Source organism: Gopherus flavomarginatus, chromosome 15 (genome assembly GCF_025201925.1).
Source record: "Gopherus flavomarginatus isolate rGopFla2 chromosome 15, rGopFla2.mat.asm, whole genome shotgun sequence".
Taxonomy (NCBI): Eukaryota; Metazoa; Chordata; order Testudines; family Testudinidae; genus Gopherus; species Gopherus flavomarginatus.
In genome coordinates, this window is record NC_066631.1 from 15,977,762 (window position 1) to 16,001,348 (window position 23,587).

The 23,587-nt window shown below is 41.0% G+C and overlaps 1 protein-coding gene across 2 annotated transcripts in view; it reads right to left on the reverse strand.

Moving 5' to 3' along the window:
- PPIL2 (peptidylprolyl isomerase like 2) overlaps positions 1-23,587 on the reverse strand; it is a 120,888-nt gene that overhangs the window by 52,527 nt on the left and 44,774 nt on the right. For both annotated transcript variants that reach the window (XM_050924238.1, XM_050924239.1), the window contains 4 exons: positions 16,819-16,894; positions 15,652-15,812; positions 11,974-12,049; positions 7,454-7,560 (listed from right to left, as the gene is read on the reverse strand). In XM_050924238.1, coding sequence (XP_050780195.1) covers positions 7,454-7,560; positions 11,974-12,049; positions 15,652-15,812; positions 16,819-16,894 — 420 coding nt within the window. The remainder of the gene's footprint in view (positions 1-7,453; positions 7,561-11,973; positions 12,050-15,651; positions 15,813-16,818; positions 16,895-23,587) is intronic.

Below are 23,587 nucleotides of genomic sequence, written 5' to 3' on the forward strand. Positions count from 1 at the left end.
TCTAATTTGCTAACCTAATTTGTCAATTTTACTCACTAGCTCTCCAGAATCAGAGAATCTGTTCCTACTACAGTCAGTGTTTCCTTTTGTTCTAACTTTTATTTGCTGTGTTAAAGAAACGAATGCACAAGTCGTGATCATTAGGGACTTGAATAGCTCTACGATACTACGCCACTGTGCGTTACTGATAAAATGTTACTGATATGGACAGAGACATTTGGTATGGTTTAAATGTCAGCCACAACTTTCTTTAACTATTGGAGCAAGCATCAGTAAGTGAAGACTTGGCATAACAGCTCTTCCTGGCGACACTGCAGTCCAATCACAGGCCATACAGACTCCACCTTAGAAGAAGCTACCTTAGCCTTCACTTCCAACTGAAGCCATAAGGCTCTGATAAATAGCCAGTTACCCCAAATCACGTGTCCTTATCAGAGGACTCAAGACCCAAACAAAGGATGCCTCAAGCAGAACACAATATTGAAGGGGAACAGTTTTGTCATGCTTACCACTGCAGGTCTCAGCCCTGTCCTCTGGACTGGGGATCACTGAGTAACCCCTTCTACCTTAGCACACTTGCCCCACAAAACTGAAGCACAGAAAATACACAAACAGTGATCGACCCAACACAAGCCTGCCATGTGCTTTGGGGAAGGCAAAAAGTCATCTCTCACAGTACTGGAAGGGACCCCGAAAGGTCATCGAGTCCAGCACCCGGCCTTCACTAGCAGGACCAAGTACTGATTTTGTTCCAGATCCCTAAGTGGCCCTCTCACGGATTGAACTCACAACCCTGGGTTTAGCAGGCCATTGCTCAAACCACTGAGCTATCCCTCCCCCAGACTGCACGTGCATATCTGCAGGATCGGAAAGTTCTTTTGCAATCCCACCAGGTGACCACTGAGAACCAAAGCATATCAGGAGACCCGAAACAGACATCCAGAGCTCAAACAGACCATCCCACCAGGATGTGTATGTGGGGGGAAAGGATTGGGCTAAGTGCCTCCCTCTGCCTCAGTGTAGAATTAAATACGTCCTTTAAAAAAAAAAAAAGAGAGCAGGACAATGCCTTTGAAGCAATGGGAGATGAGCCCATACAAGGGACAGTTATGGCCCCCAGAGATAGGAAGAACCCTTCCACTATTCCTGTCAGTCCCAGATTTAGGAGGAGCAAAACAAAGCAGCACAACCAACATGCAACAGCAACACTATTGTGACACACAGAACAAGTTACAGCAGCTAAATGAACAGTTTGCCATTAACATTTGTTGAGAAGATCATGCTCCTCCTCCAACCCCAATCATGGATACTATATTCATAAACAAAGTTCAAAGCATTTTACACATTAGCTTCCAACTTACTTCAAAAGGAGGAAGAAACCATCTGGGAAGTACAGTTTATCAAAGAACTATGGAAAATTACTAGATTCCCCCATCACGAAGAAGGGCAGGTTGATTTATCTGCCAACATAGCATTCTGAGGGACCAGTCTACTTCTGAAATCAACACAGCCTACCAACAAATGTTTCCTCTAACTCCTTTTACACCTGAGGGCTGACAGGATTTTTTTTGTTTTTGTTTTTTTAAGCTTAGAAACTGCAAGCTACAGTCGCTTTTACAATAAGGGTACGTTTTTATTACTCGCCGGATTGGCAGGTAGTGTTTGATGTATTGGGGATCCATTTATCACATCTCGTCTGGGCGCGATAAATTGATCCACTAATCGATGCCCGTACTACACCTCGGCAGGAGGAGTAAGTGGAGTTGACGGGGGAGCTGCGGCAGTCGACTCACTGCCATGAGGACAGCCAGGTAAGTTGCACTAAGATACTTGGACTTCAGCTACGCTCAGATGAAATAAAACGCTATAGTAAATAAAAACAGAAGAATAAAACTGAAATCCACTGCAGTTCATCTTCATATTTCTTCATATTATCTTTGTTTAGCAACTTTTTACACTTAAAGACCAAAGCTAAGAATTAAACACTAGCAAATTCTGTGCAATAGCCAAATGCATCTCCACTAAGTAGAATTAATGTTCCAGTTAAGCAACATTTATTGGAAATACACTATCCCTAGACTAATTCAGCTCCCTGGCACATGTTCCAATAAAAGTGACCATCTGATTAAGTATGTCTCCACAAAGTGGAACATACTGTATCAGAATGAAAAAGACAGGGAGGAAAACAGTGACAAAATAAGAAACAGGAATGCCCTTATGTTGTAAAGAGAACAGTATTGCATCTCTGCATCTCTCCTCATTTAAGGCATTTAAAATCAACGGAAAAGTCAGCTTATCTCCAGAAATTTTTTTAACTGCTTTTCTTCAGTTCAGTAAGTTATACATCAAACAACATCTCTGCCATTCTGGAACCCACGTAAAGTTTCACAGAGATCTTGACAAGCGATCTCAGATGCACAGCCAGGAAATTTTGGATTCCAATCCTATTGCACGCTCTGTTTCTGTAGCCCATCACAGCATAAGTGATGATTTCAATTGCAATGCAATACTGATTTCCTGCACTTGGATCAATACAAAACATTTCTTGGTTAGCTTTATATGCTGCCAGGCAGAATCTCATCACCATCAATCTTACTGATTAGCAGCTTGCACACTACTTTGGTATATGTGGATTACTGTATTGTTTTAAGACACAAAAGTAACTAAGTAAAAAACTTAACATCTGTCAGAAAAACCCTAACATCAGCTAATCTTATGATCTCAGAGATAAGAGAACAGCAGATGGGCTGTTTCATCAAGAGGCCTTTACCTTGAAATGTTCTACTCTAGCCCACTGGATTATTTTAAAATTAAATTTCAGTGTTGTGGTATTACCTACAGAGAGATAATAAATATGTATTTTATAGCAACTTTGATCCTCTGTGCTAAGTGGGGCACGCACTGAAGGACACTGTGGATGCCAGACCTAGGTGTAGGGCAGGGGCTCTCAACCTTTTTCTTTCTGAAGTCCCCCCCAATATGCTATAAAAACTTCATTGCCCACCTATGCCACCACAACTGGTTTTCTGCGTATAAAAGCCAGGGTTCGCGTTAGGGATTGCAAGTAGGACAATTGCCTGGGGCCCCAGGCTACAGCGGGCCCCACAAAGCTAAGTTGCTTCAGCTTTAACTTCAGCCCCAGGTGGCAGAGCTCAAGGCCCTGGGCTTCAGTTCTGCACAACAGGGTTTGGGCTTTCTGTCCTGGGCTCTAGTGAGTCTAACATTGGCCCTGTTCTGTGGACCCCCTGAAACCTGCTCGCAGCCTCCCAGGGGGCCCCAACCCCTAGTCTTCAGAAAAGCTGGTCCCTTAGAGTCCCTCACTTGATCTGGACAGGCTCAGAGAGGAAACACACTTCCTACGGACAGTCATTGAAGGGAGTTCTGTCCTTGCTTCCATGAGTCCACTCTACTCTCATGGGCAGCACTAGAAGAAGAGTGCTTGGGCTTAGACGTTGCAGGCTCCACTCCAAGGCACATGCTTGGAGGGATACTGATAGTGAATTGTGGTCCAGGTTCAGGGGCCTCTCTCCAGTCCAGATAAGAGAGTGGCCTCATAGTCTTTTCCACCAGGTGCTTTTGGTGAAGTTCACAGGCTTCTCAAGTTTTGGGTGGGAAAAAGCAACACATATTGCACTTTGCCGATATGTGCACCTCACCCAAACAATACAGGCACCGCTGATGTTCATCACTGATAGAGAAGAAGCAAGTGCAGGAGACACAATCCATGAATCCCGGAACTCTGGACATAGCCCAAGAGCTAGGGAGAGGCTCCCCAGGTGTGGGGAAAGAAATACTCTATGCTAACTATAAGCTTTAACTACTAAGCTAAGATATATAACTATTTACAAATATTTTCTTCTGCAGGTTATGCAACAGAGTGACGGTGGACACTATTCCAACTCAGGCCAAGCAGCGATGAGAAGGAACTGGAGAGGCGTCAACCTATACCACCCCTTATGCCCTGAGTTGGGAGCACAAGGAAAGCTACTGTGCACGTGTGGCCAACAGACACTGTTTTGAAGAATTTCTGGACTCGGGCGCATGGCTTTCACGAGTACCCCACGTGTGGAATATGCACAGGGACCAGCACTCAAAGAAGAATTAAAGACTATCATGATGCATATGAATTAAGGCAGCACAGGAAACCTTAATTTTAGTAATTCCCAACCTCTGAATGTTTGACTTTGCAATCTTAAATAGTTTTTACCTTGTATTTCAGTACGTAATATATACATACTTTATGTTCTCAGAGAAGTAACTGGTCTCCTATTTAGCTCACTACTATTTTACTAATACATGCATAGCTTTACTTAGTTACTCTCTGCTGCCAAAAGGCTGCTTAATCTGCACAGATTTAATCAACACAAAGAAATAAAAGAAACAGATGGTCATAGGTCAGTGTTTGATCAGGCTTGGCTGTGCATAACAGTACACATTTGCAATATGCATACAAGAAAACACTGACTTGAAAGGGACATGTATGGAAAAATAAAGAAACATGATGGGCACCATATTGGGAATGCTATAAAGGGAACTAGACACAGACTCTTGAGGACTGAGACATAGTAGTTGCTCAAGTGTTCCAGGGAACCATATTGATCAACATGGGAATGGTTTCACTCAGCATGGATTAGATAGGAATCAGTTTCATAACACATGACAAAATAAATGATTCAACACAGTCTGCTCACTCTGTTTCTGCCCCTAAATGTTGCTGTACTGACATCATCTGCTTTTCATCTCACTACATAGTGCTATTCAATGTTTAGGAGCAAGAAAGTCACCTTTGTCATTGAACAGGGTGACGTAGAGCCATAGATTAATCATGGCATGACATGCCGCTGTGATGCTTCTCACATCATGGTGATGCATCTCTCACTCATCATCACTACTGTTTGGCAGAAAGGAGGATAAACAGAGCTTGGTGTATTTGTTCCATTCTCATCTCCCACACCTCCAGCCCTACACACTGCCTGTTAGGCAATGAAATAGAAGATTTATCATATTTTTGGACTCCACAATAGCTGCCTGAAACTTCTGAGTCACTGGCTAAACTATTTTAAAGTTAAAGTGGTCACCAAAAGCAACCTCTAGAGTAAGCCTGAAACATATTTCCCATTATAATCTCCTATTTCACATGCTTAGAACTTTCCAAAATACCATTTGGGCTGAAATTTTCAAAGTTTGGTGTCTGCCTAAAAATTAAAAAGTTAAAGTTTGAGTATAATCCCTTCAGCTGCTGGAGTTCTGGAAAAGTGAGACAATCTTGTTTGTGTTTGTTTTTAAAAACAGAGCTAAGGGGGGCGGGAAGGTACTTTTTGAAACTTGGCACAGAAAATATTCAGTGATGTCACACGCTGACAATTTTATTATGAGACTTGCTATTTTTGTGACTCTGATAACCCTGGGTCCTGGAATCAGACAAATATAGGGTTGTCTCAGCTTTCATTTTTTAAAACAGTGAATTTCTACCATTTTGGTTGTAGGTTAATAAAAGCCTGAAAACGTGAACTCTAAAGACTTAGGCACCAGAAAGTAAACAAAACCCCAAAGTTATTTTATAGAATCACATGACATTTTGGAATCTGACTCAAAATTTTGAATGCCTGGGGTTGGCAAATCTGTATTGTCTCTATTGAGGATTAGAGCATCCACTTGGTATAAAGGAAGCTGGCAGAACAGGCCACTGAATAGGGCATTGGTCTAGGAAACCAACATTCAGTTCCTGATTCTGTCACTGACCTGCTGGGTGACCTTGAGCAAGTCATGCTCTCTTCTTTGCACCTCTCTTTCCCATCTCTGCTTTGTCTGTCCTGCCTGTTTAGATTATATAAGCTCTTTGGAGCAGAGTCTCTCTCATATTATGGTCATGGTCCTGCAATGTGTGGAACTCTACACTCTCAGTAGTCCCACTGATGGTACTCCCACAGTGGTACTAAATGGTACTCCCACAGTGTGTAAAGTTAAACACGTGAGCAAGTCTCTGCATAACTGGGGCTTATATATTTGCAATGCCTAGCACATAGTGCCAAGCTCTCAGTTAGGGCCTGTAAGGACTACTGTCCTACACAAATATTAATTTAAAATTGACATTAAAGCATTTGAAAGTTATGCACTGACCATGTAGTGTAGGACATTTTCTTAATGTTCCTGGTTCACATGTACACATATATACACTATGAATTCATAACTAGCTACAGGCTAATTTTTGCCAACTCATTCATGTGGAGTAGAGCCTTATATTGAGTGTAGACCTATTGATTCCAATGGGACTATTTGTGATGTAAAATGTTACTTAACAAAAGGCTGGCAAAATTGGCCCACATTTACTCTTCTCATTGGCTCCAAGAACTCAAGCTCTGGCGGTGAAACTTGAAAGCTCCACAAGCCAAATAGCTGCTTCGCAAGAAGCCTGCAAGCACAGCTGGTGAAGCTTGACATAAGATATGCAGCTATTAGCTTATAAAATTCACACTCTGAACAGCTCTGGAATTTTTCCTTTTGCTTTTCTCTCCTTTTTTCTCTTAAAAAGGAGAAGAAATTTTAGAAAAGCTATTCATACATAGCAGACATTGCACAATTAAAATCACAGTTTGGAAATGCACAGCAATGTTACCTAGTCCATTTTGCACAAACATACTATTTATCTGATTAAACGTACAGCATAATATATTACTATTTCCAAACTCTATTTTCTATAAAGGCAGGATGTATAACACAGCTGAGTTACCAGTGCTACTGGAACCTTCACTTTTGTATTTCTTGGTTTTATCATTTCAGCCATGCAACTTCCATGTTACGTTACAATACTTTGGACTAATGTGGCATTTTAATGTGATATCTCAAAGTGCTTTACATAAATGGGCAATAATTATGATGACCATTTTTCAAACAGGTAGTGCTAAGGCCCAAAGAAGTTAAGTGTCTTGCCCAAAGCACGCATACAAATTCAGCAGCAGAGTAAAGAATATAAGCAAGCTCTCTCAATTCCCCTCCCTTCTTAAAGTTGGGATGGTGTGTTCAACTGCAAATAGGAAGGGAGATATCCATAAGATAATTTCTCTATTAGGATGAGGTCCATGCTATGAAAGAGTTTGAGAACCTCTCTTCTACCGTTTGGTTTTTAATTTTACTTTCATTATTTTCTAATTTCTCCATAGACTTGCATTAGCTGACTTCAAAGACCTTGACTATCTCTACTCCCATGTTTCTCTGCAGGGCCACTAATGATGCAAGAGCCATCTCCTCCTCAGCTCATGCCATCAGGAACTGCTTTTCCTTTCCTCTCTCACCCTCTTGAGTCTCAGAATCTCTTAGAATTTCTCATTTTAAAAGATAAGAACTTCACTGAATAGATACTGCTTGCATTGTTTCACTATTCTGACCTCCAACCCTTGTTCTATTCATAATCTAGAGTTACATTACAGGATTAAATCTAGGTGGCATACTGTACCATATCACAGTGCAACTCCAAGTTCAGGTCTCCTTTATTAGTGTGCAGTCGTACATAACCTTTTTTCTTCACATACTGGTATCGCACAACGTCCTCCTCAATGGCAGCTGCCTCAAAGCAAAGGTAAAAATTAGCACTTTTGAAATTTTTTCATTAATCTTTAGAAGCTATCTGCAAACAAATCACTAGATTCCTATTAGATGAAATCCTCCCCATAGACTTAGAGATATGGTAATGTAGAAATCATCAGATGGTAATCTCACATTAATCATCTTATGTCATACAATTTTCATTCTAGAAAGCCACAAATTGTCTAGAGCCAACAATGTGGCCTGTATTTTAAGCATCAGGTAACCCTGAATATTACACACTATAATTTTCCAGTAATATCTACTAATTATGGGTATTATTTTGAAACCAAATTGCTTCTTGCCAAACTTAGAAACCATGCAGGTAGTCATCAGCCAACCACAAATTGTTGACATATGAGGACCTGAACTGATGGAACCATGTCACTACTGGAAAGTCAAACCAAAGGCTCACTCCAAGAGACTTATTTCATTTGTGTCAAAGAAACTCCATTTCTATCAATATTTCTAGATACTCAAAATCTGTCTCCAAAGCATAGAAAAATAAAAGCAGGGATTTCAAGCTAAGTAAAGAAAATTACTTTGGTAAATATGCAGTTAGACTACTGGCTTCAGGCTTTCACTAAGTGTACCTGATAGTCCGAAATCTTTAGTCCCAAGAGTAAGAGCTCTACCTTGCATTTGAAACACTAATTGCCAAGTCAGTTAATCAACACTGAAATTAAAACATTCAATGCATTTTTGTTTAAGCTCGAGGACGAAAGGAAAGAATTACTGTTTAAAATGCATCTTTGGCAAGAAATATAACTGTGTGTGCTGTCTGGCAGCTTTTGACTTACTGCTATTCAATTTTTTAAGATATAATTTTAACCAATACCAAGAGGTTTTTAAGCTAAAAGACAGTAAACATTTTACATGAGAGGAGATCAAGTTTCATTGCTAACTTGCATACATGTGCATTCCATTTTGTGGTCCATAGGCATATGAAATACCTCATTAATTTTAGTTCAATATCTACATACTTGCCATTCAGAGCTAAAACTAAATTCACAATTGCTACATTATTTTAGAATGAACTCACTGGAAAAAAGTTATCTACCTTTTTGTAACTGTTGTTCTTCAAGAGGTGTTGCTCATGTCCATTCCATTCTAGGTGTGTGCGAGCCCATTTCAACAGTCATTGGAGATTTTTGCCTCAGGGTTCCCATAGGGTCAGCCGTGGCACCCTCTGAGTGCTATGCACTTTGTGAACACTGTTGGGGGTTACGAGTCTCCAAAGGGCGGCACTGTGAATTGGAAATGGCACCGACCCGACACAAAATGGAGGAATCATTTGTGTCCGGAGAAAAATGGAGATATGGAAGTGTGTGTCCTTCAAGTCAAGGGTCGTATACCAGTCTCCTGGATCCAGGGATGAGATGATGGAAGCCAGGGAAACCATGCAGAACTTCAACATTTGAGATGCTTGTTAAGGCATTGCAGGTCCAAGATGGGTCTAAGGCCCCCTTTTGCTTTCAAGATTAGGAAATAACGGGAGTAGAATCCTTTCCCCCTCATCTCCCATGGGACCTCTACTGCTCAAGGCTGTCTACCTCCTGGGCAAGGAGTTGCTTGTGAGACAGGTCCCTGAAGAGGAACAGGGAAGGGGGGTGGGAGGGAGGGTCAATCAAGAACTGCAGAGTGTAGCCCAAAGATATGTCAAGCACCCAAAGGTTCGAAGTCAGCCGCAACCAGGCCAACCGGAAGGTTGAGAATAGAGTAGGAAGCTGGATCCTGGGATGTGACTGGGGCACCGTCCTCGAGCGCATCCTCAAAATCCCTGTTTCTGGCTTCCTTGGTTCCTAAAATGGTTCAGCTGAGCAGACAAATGGGAAGACAAAGGGTATCATTGTTTAAACCTCTTGCCTCTGTCCTTTTTCCTATAGGTGCTTAGCCAGGGATGGAGGTGGTGGAGGACGATGACGGAACAGCTTCCTAGCCTGCTGAAGAATATGAAGGCCCAGGGAGTGGAGGGTGGCACAGGAGTCTTTAAGGCCGTGCAGCCTTGTGTCTGTGAGCTCGGAGAAGAGCCCTACTCCTTCAAACACGAGGTCCTGTAGAGTGGTCTGCATATCCTGGGATAACTCAGAGGACTGTAACCAAGAGCTGCGCCTCATTACCACTGCAGCGGAGACAACCCTGGCCGCCAAGTCCGTAGCATCCCAGGGCACCTTTTGCCATCGCTCTGCCTTTCCCCACTGAACAGGCGAACTCCTGGGCTTGGTCCTGTGGAAGAGCCTCCTTGAATTTACTAAGGGAGTCCCACAGATTAAAATGGTACCTGACTAATAGGGCCTGGTGGTCAGACACCTGAAATTACAGGCTGGCTGTAGAATAAATCTTTCTGCTAAACAAGTTCAGTCTCTTGGTGTCTGTTTTTCACCATGCCACTCACCCATCCCTCTCATTAACAGTGCATACGACCAATGACCCAGCTGGAGGGTGTGTATTTAGCTATTCAAATCCCTTTGCAGGGACATACTACTACTTTTCCGTCGTCTTAGAAGTGGGCAGAATGGCAGAGAGGGTCTGCCACAGTGATTTTTGCGATCATAAGAACCCCTGGGTGGACAGGCAGCGTGATCTGGGCCGGGGCGGTGGAGGATACGACATTAAAAAGTTCATCTGACTCTTTCACCAACTCCTCAATCTCCAGGTTTAAATTGGTAGCCACCCTTTTAAGGAGGGCGTGGTGCTCCTTAAAGTATGGGTGGGACTGCCAATTTGAGAGGGGCCCACCACCACTTCCTCCGGAGACAACGAGAACTGCACCGCAGGGGGAGGGGCAGGTTCCCCTGCCCTCTCTAGGGATGGCTCCTTAGGCATAGGAGCCTGCTGTGCTGTCCCTGCATTGGATTCCACACCCTGCTCTGACTCCAGTGCCGGAGGTGGTTTGTCCGAGGCAGCCAGGGAGGAATGGTGGGAGTACGGGACTGGTATCATCAGCATGCCCCAAAAATTCCAGAACAGCCATTGAGCAGGCCACTGTCCCTGCTGCCACGCCGCTGCAGCAGATGCCATGCTAGTCTTGTGGGTTAGTGGTGATTCACCCTTTCTTGGTAAGGGGCTGAACTCCTGCTCTGACTCGGACCATTTGCCTCCCTGGTGACCAGGGCGGAGCAGTAGAAGCCCAAGTCTGCCAAATGATCCTCATTGGTGACCGGTGAGAAGAGGGTGAGGAGAGAGAGCGTGGCATCGGGGACCTGGGTCTTCTGGCCAGAGACCGACGTTGTGGGAATAGGGCCTTGGCAGTGGTGATGGGGATTTATGCCTGTGGTCCAAGGACACTCCACTGCCCTATGGGGCGGTCCCAAGACTGGACTGCCCTGGACGGTGGGCCTTAGCTGAGTCCAGTGCTTGGTGCAGTGGCAGCTGGCTTACTGGGTCTTTAACCACCGAGGCCGCTTCAAGCAACGAAGGCCCTAGGAGGAGCCGGGGTGCCCTGCTGCTCCCAAGAGTCAAAGGCAGATCCCTGGCTGGGCTAGGGGGTCCGAGCATACCAGTACCCCCGTGAAGTTCCAGGGCAGGCATGTGGCCTGACACGTCCTTTGATCAAAGCCCTCTTCCTCTCTGGTGCTGGGGAGCCCTTCTTCTTATGCTGCTTCTTAGGCATTGGCAGTGAACTCCGCACCGATACCGGTGTGCTAGGAGTGGAGTCCAAACAGGAGGGCCGATGCAGGACGAAGCACAGCCTCCATGAGGAGGGCCCTCAAGTGGATATCCCGCTGCTTCTCGATTCTAGGGCAAAAGTTCTTACAGATCCTGCCCCTGTCCTTTCTATAAGACTCCCCAAAGCACTTTAAACAACTGTCATGGGGGCCACTAATAGGCATCAGCCTGTTGCATAATGACCATGGTTTGAAGCCTGGGGAAAGGGGAATGCCCTGGAGCAGGGCAAAGTCCCAGCTGGGACTCTAACATTTAAACTAAGGGCTAACTAAGTACCTAAGAACTATATATACAAAGGAGATAACAATAGCTGTTAAGAACAGCGAACGCTCTTGCAATGCAAGAAAAGCTGCTTCAACCAACTGTCAGGAGCAGTAAGAAGGAGCTGAGAGGCCAAAGGACAGCGGTGCCTGATATACCAGTGCATGAGCCCCACACTCAAGAGGGCGCCACAACCGACCCTGTGGATACCGCTAAGGCAAAAATCTCTGACGACTGTGCATGTGGGCATGCATACACCTAGAATGAAATCGACATGAGCAAGCACTCAAAGAAGAAACCAGAGCTATAGCTGCATAGACAATATTATTCTAAGATATCAGATACTGACTAGTCAATAATGCATTCTTGCAGTCCTCTCAAAAGTATGTCTACAGGACAGCACACTTTATACCAGTATATCTGATTACAATACACTTTGTTAGTGATAGGTATCAACAGTACCTGCTTCATGTGTTGTTTCTGGGGCCATGGCAGTGGATGTGAAGGAAGCACTTACTGTCCCTGTAGAATAGTGAGCCTGTACAAAAGATTAAAAATTCAGAGTTAACACTACAAAAACTGGAGGAAAGAGATGTAGCATTATAACATCATCTCTGCACTCTTCCCTCAAATCCATCTAATTAATTTTGGTGTACATACACACACATTCAAATAATAAAACTACCTATATAATAGCAGTAGTAATAGTAATAAATACATACATAAATAAATAATATGGCTGTATGGAATAATGGAAGCAATTAGTCAGCTATTGTCAAAGCAACTCCAGTTCTATTAACTGTTAAAAGGAGATCAGAAGTTCATCTACACATAGGGTAAATTCCTGGCCTCATGGATAAAATGGATGATTTCTTCTATTGTCTTCAACGGAGTCAATATTTTACCCATATGTCTCCAATGGGTTTAATATCAACACTTTTCCAAGTGCCCTAGCAGAATGAATTAGCCGTCAGTTTTAGCTTCTCATTCCCACCAAGCATTCAGATACACTATGGTGAAGATTGTCATATAATTAACATTTTTAAAAAATGTTACCAGAGGAATGTTTCCTAAAGTATCTGCCACATTCCCAATGTCCTTGTAGTATTACAAAGCTGGGCTCTAAAGATCTTGAAAAAGAAGCTATCCTGTTGAACAATACATATATTGGCTATTTCAATTAACAATCCCCTTCCTCATTCCAGAGGAAGGATGGGGTTTCCAAAATATGTTAGCATGTCAAAGTATTCACCAGAAGCACTGCATGAACTGCCCAAATATTTGCCAACACAATATGCTGTGTATTTTTTCAAATCAGGCAAAACATCTGTACTTAAAAATAAAAAGTTTCAGGCGTGAGTATTCAGTCTTCAACAGCTTCTGAAAAATACAGTTGTAAATTGAAGCTGTCAAAGCAAGGAGATATGCATTAATATTTTTTAATCAAGACTTCTTTGGTAAAAAGCAAATGAAGCCACTCTAACTACTACAGCATGATTTTACAATACATCTGTTATGCTGTGTTTCTCGTAGGTTTCCTATTTCACATTGACTTTTTCAGTTGTAGAGAGCTAAACTTGTTCATCTCATTTATCAGATGAGTGAGAGTGTGGTTTAGCCCCCATGACTCTCATAATCCTCTCTCCTGAGACTGCCAACAGGAGCACCAGATTTGGTGATGTGGACACGTGGTCTCTTAGAATTGGACTGACACCTGTCAACAAATTTCATATAGATCATTAAATAGTCAGCATATGGTTACAACTTTTGGTCATTACCAGAAGTGAAAGGAGCTATTATCCCATAACCAGTCCCCTGACCCATTTTTTAGAGAGGGCTGAAAGGAAGCTTCTGTACCAAACACATACGGGTTTCCGCAACTAAGAGCCAGAGGGGAGGGGGAAGAAGTGGGAAATTAAAAGTGTTTTAATCAGGGGTTACAAGTCTTGAGAAGCACATGCCAAACATAGCACAAATCACACAAATAGCCATTCTGATCACAATTCACTAATTCTGCTGCATTGCCAATATAATCAGCAAATAACATTTAATCTTTCACCTCAGAAGGAAGCACCGTCACAAAAAGAGTAGAATGAGGGATTTAAGATAAACAGTGTCACTCTACATTAAACGCATTTTTAAACAACACTAAAAACTGGTTGCAAAACTAGAAGTGTCCTTTTGTTGTAGGTCTCTTGATTTTGTTTAAAAAGGTACCCTTAAAAACAGATTTTTTTTTCTGTAAATTTAAAGTGGGAATTCTTTTCCTAACTAACAGTTGCTAAAATAAATAACAAGACCTGGCTGGTTGCTATACTACATGGCAGAGCTTACATTCTCCACCCCCAGAAGGGACAGCAGGGTTTAATAATGCTTTGGAAAACATACATCGGCTTTCTTGGTTCCTCTTCTGCAGGTGCACAACTGCTGCAGTTTTAAGCATGTCTGATACTGTTGCAATAAAATTTCATATTGACTTTCATTTTTAGCTTGTGTAATATTGGCCATGATAAAAAGAATCAAGGTTAAATTCTATAATTCCTTACTTAAAATATTACCACTTAATTACTAGAAGCATGCAAATGTCTTCTATATTTCCTATTTAAAGTAGATTTTCCGCTCCAGTTCTTATAAAACGAAAGAGAAGCACAATGCGGTGGTATTTCTCCATCTGTCACCTATAACATTTGCTCTGATGAATTTCTACTTAAGTCTTTCCAGACACTGAGCTCAAGGGACTTACTGCTTCCACATTATCAGGCAAGGGTTTTATTATTACAAATTATTTTTATATCCACAGCTGGAGATATGAAGGGAGCACTGCTGGCAAGACTTCTGTAAAACATCCTTGTTAAGTGAAATTAAAGCCTACTAAACATATGGAGGGACTTTGGGAACACAGAGTGGCACTTGAGTGGACACTGTCACATGGCTTCTAATATCTATAGCCTCGTTCACAATTTTCTTTTCTGAAAAAAATGGAATCCCACTCATGGATCTTAAGTGGAGTTAAAAACACAAATACAAGACCAAATAAGTAATAACATCTAGCTTGTTTATATATTTATACACACACATCTGGAAATCTCAAAGCATTTTATTGAGGTAAATAATATCATCCTCATTTTATGAAGGGGAAAACAGAGGCAGGGAAACGAAGCAACATGCCCAAGATGACCCAGTGAAATCAGCGGCAGTGCGGGGTATAGAATCCAGGTTTCTGTGTGCTCTGCCCAATAGGTTTTACTGCCTCCCACAGAAGCCAGTGGAGCTTTGCCAATTACATCAGCTGCCGACCTGGTCCTTATTACATGTGGACAGTTCAAGTTCCATCTCATTTCATCTTTTTCTCTAAATACAATTTCTTTTAACTGTATAATTGCCTGAATAGGAACAAACAAGACAAGCCAAATCTAAGCCTTGCAGCTTCTGATATATCTAGGCTCATAAACAGTCTAAATTGCCTCTGTTTTGTTTTTAAATCATGTGGCACACTCCTGCTAACTGATGTTCATACAAGGGTAATCTAAGCACAGTGACTGTTTAGGGAGAGGATAACACTCAGCAATCTTGGATTCAATATGCAGACGGATTATTTCTTGACAACCACGAACACATAGTAATATGCCCCTGATAAGGGCACCTTTTACAATAGTCCATTAAAAATACTGTGAAGAGGAAACGTTGAAGCTGCTTCTGGTGATTTATATATATGCCAACACCAGGAATGATTCACTTGCATTGCCCTTAAGATGTGTTCCTTCTGCCAATGATAAATTAATTCAAAGCAAGAAATTACAAGATGGAAGGAAAAATCTTTATCACCTAACTCACACCATGGTAATCACATCCTAAATTTAAAGAGCTCTACCTCTCATTGCACCAAATTTCAAAAATATTTTAGGCTCGTTTACAAATATCTTACAAAAACAAATCCATTGACATACACACATCACTGCATTTCTAAAGAATTGCAGTATATTTTAGCTACGCCACTCTCATTGCCTCTGATGTACGGTAAGTTCCCATTCATCAGAAAATAGCCACGTCTGTTCAGGTGGCGATATGGTTACTATACTGAAAAATGCCTTTTACTATTCTTCAGAAATGTAATCAGTGTCGACCTATAAACCAACTTACTGCATTCAGCTTATCCACTTTTCTCTTTTCTGGGGCCTTCATTGTAGCTGCTAGAATATCATCTCCTTTGAATTCTTTATACAGCTCCAGTAAAGTCTCTCGGGTCTCTAAATTTGTATTTTTCAGATAGTAAGATGGATCCAACTTTGCTTTCTCTTCATCTATAAGACAGTATTAAGCCACATTTTCAGTTAAAAAGCAAGCTCTATATCTCAAAATCATTTTGTTCCCCTTCAACTTAACAGGGCCATACATCTCTCTCACCAATAGAAGTTGCTCCAATAAAAGATATTACCTCACCCTTCTTGTTTCTCTATAGAAGAAGAAATCTTTTTCATGGAAACTGCCACATATTTTTGCTCTTCTAGAAGTGATTATGATGAATGAGTGATTAGTAAGACACCATATGAAAAAAGTGATATCCAAGTATGGTGAGAGGAATACTTTACTGGCCATGTACTATACAAGGGCTTGACTTTATATCCTTTACCACTGAAAGACTCTTCAGAACAACTGGAAGCTACCTAAACTCTTATAAATCAATTTAAACCACTTGTACGGAATACTAAAGACAGACACTATTTTTGGATACATAGTGCCAAAAATGTCTTCCCTTTGTCCTCTCAGGAATGAAACAGATCTATGGCTCATAATTCCCAAGATACATGCTGTCATAGTACAGAAGTATTTTTTTCAAGTGACATAAGTCACACCCGAGTTCTGCCCTAGCATGCCTAATTTTTGCTGAGTTATGGTTCGGGGCGGGGGGGGGGGTGAACAGAGCCACAGTTTGAGCCTCAGGTGTGGGGCCAGAAGTCAGGGCCAGGAGTGGAGCTGGGTGCCACTCCCTCCCTGTTCCCCAGGGGGGTTGGCCCAGGCCTCAGCCACCCCCCCCCAACCCCAGGGGAGCATGCCCCACAGTTTGGGGACCTCCGGTCTATTTAGGGAGAAACACAGTGGGGACTGTCTCTTACTGTGTGTTTATACAATATTTAGAACTACTGGTCCCAATCTCAGCTGGGGCCTCTAGGCACCATTGCATAACATTTCATAATCCCACCATCCAGCGTTTTCTTTTAGAAAAATCACTCAACATTCCACAAATTATTATCCGGGTTTGCATATTAAGATTAGAGTTTCTTCAGCCAAGCTTTAGTTCAGCCTTACCTGGGTCTGTCACCTTTAAGTTGTTTTTAACATGGAAGAAGTTGGACACATTAAATTTGTCCAGATTGGTTGGATCCTGAAAATAAAAATAAAAAAGTATAAAATCTTCCCAATGGAAACGTAACAGCAGGTAATAGTGAGTGTATGTTAATCCAGTAGTAAACGAGGGGCTGGAAAAGACTGAACTAACCACAATACAGACAAAATTTCAGCTAAACTATATATGGAAAACAGCTACTAACATAGCAATATCTGAAAGGGTAAAAATTCTTGGCTATATTTGTTAATATGATTGAAATTTAGTGTTGTGTTCATTAGTAAGTACAGAACCAGTTACTAGCATAGTGTTGTTCAAGAATAGCCTGGGTTCAGGTAACTGGTCACAGCTTGCAAACGCTCAGATTCTAATTCTAAACTGGGATTAGCTCTCCAGAGCATTGGCCAAATGAGATGTTCAGCACCTAGGGGCCAGATTATTGAAAGTTATCTAGACACCTATAGATCCAGATAGGTGCATACTGGAATTTCCAAAAATACGTAGGCATTTATCTGCTTCTTTAGCCAACTAAATACCTTTAAACAATTTGACCCAAGGAGGATAACACTGCAGACAAATACAAAACAATAAAAATGATTCCTTCATTTTTAAAATAAGAAATTTAACACTTTAAACAGGAAATATAATTGAACGTCCACATGGTGCAATACATGTTGTTCATTTGCATTCTGAGGTTCATTTGAGGTGTGCTGGTACATCAGGCCTTCAGAGCCACATGAGTCCTATTGATCATGCAGCACATTTTTTCCAGTGTTAGAAAAAGTTCACTTTCCTGCAACACTTTTCATACCCAAGATAACAGAGACTTCTTTTAAAATAGCAGGGAGTCTGATCATAGCAGTGCAGCGATTATGTAGGCCAAGTAAACAGCAGCTATTTGCTCTACAAAACATACAGCGTCAGATATCAGAAGCCATTTATTGAGAGCATACAATAGGATTGCTATTGTTCAGCAAATCCATGACTGGAACCAAGAGGCCACATCTAAAGAGTATTATTAGTGTCTCCGCCCATTTTTGGAAGGTACGATCTGACCTTTTATTTCCACCAGGACAACCACCAAACATTGGAGGAGACTCCCTCCATGTAATGCCTCATTTGAAGAGCAACATGTCTAATAGCCCAAAATCTCTTAATACTCAAATCTTCCTGTAGGACTTGAACTCATGACCTAACAGTACTACCAACTGAGCTGTGAAGGTAGTTCAGTAGAAGTACTAAGCTAGTAAATAATCCATGAAATAAAAGATAAGGGAACTGAAAGAACAAAGATCTTTTATCATGGAATACTCTGGTTAAAAGGTAGCCAAGGTATTAAACGACTGGTTGGGCGGAGGGGAGCGGGAGAGTCACCACTTTCACAAAACATTATTTTTTAAACAGCTTCCCAAGCATAGAAAGGTAGTAAATGATTAAAAAGATATTAACATTTAAAACAATTAACTCTAATTTCTGTACTAACAACATTTTAAAAACAAATTATAGTTATTTCTCAGGGGTACGTCAATAAGCCAGTTTAGTGATATCTCTATATATTGCTAAACAAAAAACCTTGAAGCACTAAACTCATTTGCAAGCAATTTAATACTAGTAGGGAGCAAATGCTCACTCTGAGGGACATTAGGAGCTGAATCTGAGGTCCTGACTCAGTCAAAACTCCCACTGACTTCATAGATGTGTTAGGTCACAAGCCTGTAATTCGCTGCACTCTGGCAGAAGATGCAGTGAATTGCAGGATTGGGGTCTTCCTTTGGGATTTAATCCTAAAGGTCACCTTGCACCTGTTTTTGCCAGCACATCTTGCTAGGGTCAAGCAGCCAATCCAAGAGAAGGGTAGTCGCACGAGTGGATAGAAAAGAGGACCAGGAGTCATGAGGGTTAGTTTTATTTCTGCCACTTGCTGTAAGACCTGAGGCAAATCCTTTCAGCTCTTTCCCTACCAATAAAAACACACCTTACACACAGAAAGGCTGTGAGCATTAATCAACTTTTGTGGAGCATTTCGAAACCTAAATATTCTCAGACCAAGTATGCTCTATTAGACTGTAAGCTTTTTGGGGCAAGGCCAGTTTCTTAACCGATGTTTCATATGGTGCAATCCTCACTTAAAAGACTATGTTAAATAAGCAACAAATAAGTATCACACTGAAAACTCTATTAAGTGACCCACTCAAAGAGCCAGCAAAAAAACTCATGACCTACTAAATGTGAACCTTTAAACTGTGTGCCTATGTAGCTTCCTGTCCAATTTTGTTTGACCTTTAGTTAAAGTGGTTAAGACAAGGGGATGCCAACTGGAGAGGCAGATTTCACACTAGTATCATTCAATAATCCTTAATCTTTCCTCAATCATTATTTCCCCCCTAAGGCTTGGTCCTTGTAAGCTCATCTATTGAGCAAAGAGGTCACAACATCACATCAGGATATCTAATTATTCCAGGAAATTGTATCTTAAAGAACATAAAAAGAGTTGTAAAGTGGCAAAGGTTGTTTGGGGATACAAAATCTAAAATATCTTAATAAAAATACAATAGTCAAACATTCAAAAAAATAATATTGCAGAATACTAGGGTTAGTGATTAATACACTGACATGAATGTGAATAGCATAATAATTCAAGAAAACATATCAAAATACTCAAGTTGTTACTTTCAATTAGAAAGTTCTCAAGATTCCATCTCCACTAAGTCAATGGTTAATACAGCAAAGCTGTGGCTTCATCTCTCATTAAATGATACAATTATGCCTTTCATTCATCCCTGAAATTGTATGCCTCAATTGGTGAATAAATCTTTAGTTTTATTGCTGGCAGTAAAACCAAAAGACATTTATGAAATCACTCTGCATGAGTCTGCACCCTAATGACGACCCACTGGCTTGCCGGCTTGCTTCTTCCCCCTCCCTCCCCCAAATCATTTCCCATTATTTTTCAGTTCCACAACAGCAACTAGGATGCAGCCTCAGCAAGGTATTTGACGTTGAAAAGCTAGATATTGTTTCTCTTCTTGGAGCTCTTGTGTAAGAGAATGTTGCTTTTAATTTCCAGGAATAGGAAATCTGGGCGTATTTCTTAACTATCCTGGTATGCTCCTGCACTTTTGTGTATATAAACTGTTCCACCACAAAAAAAATAAGTATAACATGCCAAAAAAAGAAATCCAGGGGTAATTTCTGTTCTCTAAATTGAGATCATAGAGGGAATTGAGGCATAAATGGATTAAAAAAAAACCACCAAAAACCCCAGGCAAAGGCCTGTGGGGGTGGCACAACTTTCAATTGCCAACAGAAAATACAGACTGCCTGTTTTCATGCATTCCTCTAGCTACTCTCAGGCTACAATGTTTACTTACAGAAAGTTACAGGTCTGCCTATAAGAATGCCAAGAAGAGAATAAGGATTTACCCCTTCCAGGCATCCAAAAATACATTACAATATTAATTAAGGATTTTACAGAAAGTCCCTGGTTAAGCTTAGGGGTTGCTTCTGGAAGAGACTCTCTCTGGAGCTGGGGGGGAGAAAAAGTGGCCTGCAATAAAGATTAATCTGGTAACATACATTGTATTCTCCTTTACAAAGCCTCATGATTAAATTTATTTCTAATTTACATATAACTTAAAGTTAGTTGCTTACTGGCTTAATCAGTGTGACCGCTGACACTGAGCAACTAAGGGAAAAGCTTTTATAGGCCTCCTCCTACCATCAATATACTTCCCCTGGCTCTTCAAAACCTCATTTAACTACCTCCTCAGAGTCAACTCAAGAATCACAGTATGGAATATAGTAAATAGCAAACTGCAACCTCATCTCCTTAGAGATCACAGCTGTTCTGTCTCTCTGCCCTTTGGAGTTCTAAGCACGAATGACACAAATGAAAAACCCCAAGGTCTTGTGTGCTATTCTTCATTATACTCAGATGGGCTATTTTATTCAAATAGAAACCTTTAAAGATTTGATTTATACTATTTCCCTTCTATTCCCATTTCTGCAACTCAGGAATTTCACTGTACATTGACTAGGCAGGCCAATTCAGCAGCATACTACAAATGTATTTTCCTTCTGTCACTGAAGAAATGTTCTATAACTTGAAATCTGTGAGTGGCATTTCAGTCGGGTTATTTAGGGCAATAAGTCAATAGACTCCTCCCTCTAAAATTAAGCATTGTGATTCACTAGGAAGAGTTCAATTTAGAACTAGAAGTGTGTTGACTGCAAGAGCACAGCAACAGATGTTAACTTATGTACAGAATACAGCAGGGTTCTACTCAGCAAACCTCTCCCCAAAAACTTCACAAAATAGGTCTGACCAATCCTAACTTGTGCTGCAGATAATGTGGACAAGTTATTTTTTACTAAAGAAAAGGATGCCCAGAACACAAGACATTTTTGATGTGTGCTTATTTAAACCCAAATAAAAACATTAACATACATTCTTTGGACATACTCCTTTTAGGAAGAAACTGTCCAAATATTAATAAAATATTTAACATGCCAGGTTCATCTCATTACACCGATGACTTATTGTGCAGAGAATCAGATGCGAGAGGGAGTCAAATCAAGACATGAGTGTTGGGAATACTGAGATGTAGAGATTAAGACACTTGTTTCAAGGCACCATAGTTGTATTAATGGTGTCTCCTTTGTAGAAAATGACTGGAGTCAATAGGGAGTGCCCCTGTTCCAATTAAGGTGAAGGACCAAGAGCTAAAGAGTCCTGGATAATTGCTGTACATACCTGCCTCTTTGTACAAACTTGTCTTTTGTTACTAGCTACAAAAATATGGAATTGTTTTTTGTAGCTAGCAATAAAGGGCAATGCTGGGTTAAGAGAAAGAGGCCTAATTGTTTCTGTTCACTTTTTTGAACTACAGCAAGGTTAATGAAATTGGAACTTATGGTTCATTAAATAGTTTCAGCATGATTTTTTTTTAATTTTTAAATCCCAATCTGAATGGAGTATTTAATTTTATCATTTTTAATTAACTTTTTTTCTTTTCTATTTAAACATTCCTCTCAACTGTTGTGTCCATAAATACCCTTTGTGTTAATGCAGGAGAGCCTGGAAGGTTAACTAACGATAAAGAAAAAACAAAACATTACTATTCAAGAAATGTTAAAAAAACAAGCAAAAAACAGTAAATTAAAATTCTGAGGTTCCTTCTGATTTAAACTTTAACAGGTAAGAATTTCACAGTGTTGCCAGCTGTCACAATTTTGCCCCAAGTCACATGATATTTAATGTTTTTCTTAAAGCTCTGGCTCTTGAAGACCTTTCATTAAGTGAGAGTCAGTTTTTTGTTTCGGTTTTTAAAGTTTCTAGCCCTCATGACTGTGGAATATAAGCTTAAAAACATGACCCAAGTACATACATCCTGGAGACTCAAAACCAGAAGGCAAAAAACCCCAATATATTTTTAAAAGATATCATGATTTGGGGGGGCCTGAGTCATGATTTTTTAATATTTGGTGCTGGCAATACTATATATGTCCTTTTAGACAGTGATAGAATCATGGAATTTAGAGCTTAAAAACAAACAAAAAAATAAAACAGAGAGGGCCTAATTCAACACATCGAGTTAATAGGGAGTTTTGCTAATAACTTTAATGGGATGATAAGATCAGTCTCCCAAGAATTCTCACTTGTTACATACACTTTGAAAACTGCCTTTGGGGTGAATGCACCCAGCCTGGTTAGGAACCCTCCTGCACAAGCTGTGAAGCGGCTTCAGAGCTCCTTCATAGAGGTTATTCCAGTATAGTGGCTGGAATAACCTCCATGGGCACTTACACTGCCTTCCACAATGCTGATTAATGGTGAGAGGATTCATCTGGACCCAACCATGCCTTACCCCTCTACCACAGGAAGCTCACACAGAGTGGTGTGTCCCTACCACGTCATCCCTGTATCAGCCCCTTCCTATTTTATGCAATGACTGTGCACCTCCTTTCATTGCCAAGGAGCCCTCCGTCTCCATAGAAAGTGTTTGCTTTGCCCTTTTGACAAATAGAATAGCAAATGGGAAACAGCTCAAGAGTGCAATATCAATTTGCACACAGCTCAGCTACCTCCAACTTTGTTCATTAGTTATGTTTCTTCTCACAAACACCAACGGTGTTCAACAGCTTGTCAGGATGCATGTCTTGTCCACAGCTGATTAGGCTGTACAGCAGCACTTAACAAAACACAGTAATACATACATACTTTATTTTTAAATAGCTGCAAATGTATCTGCCACAGTATATTTTATGCCCTGATTTTTCTTCTCTAGTGACTTCTCCTGAGAAAACACCATTCCACCTTTTTTGTGGTTCAAAGCACTGGGGATTAAAACCACTCATCTTTCTAATGCTCTGTTATGTACAGGGACTAAGCCCGTTACAGCTCTGGAACCATTTGACTTGCACAACCGCATTTTATAATAATCTTTTTTGGCAGTTCCATGTGACAAGCAGCACCCTCCTGGCCGAAGAGAAATAGACAAGATTGTCAACTCACCTTCTTCATCACCAGCAAGCATTGAATAAAACCCAGAGAGGCCACACAGTTCCTCTCACAGGATGCCCACCCCTGCAGCCTTGGATGCCAACAGTAACTAGTATATGGTTTTACAGTGCATAGAAGGAATAATTTTTATGCATCTTATCAAACTTTAGGGCTTGGGTGTGCATGGCTCCTGCACAGATGCACAGGGGTGGTGAAGGGCTCAGAATCCC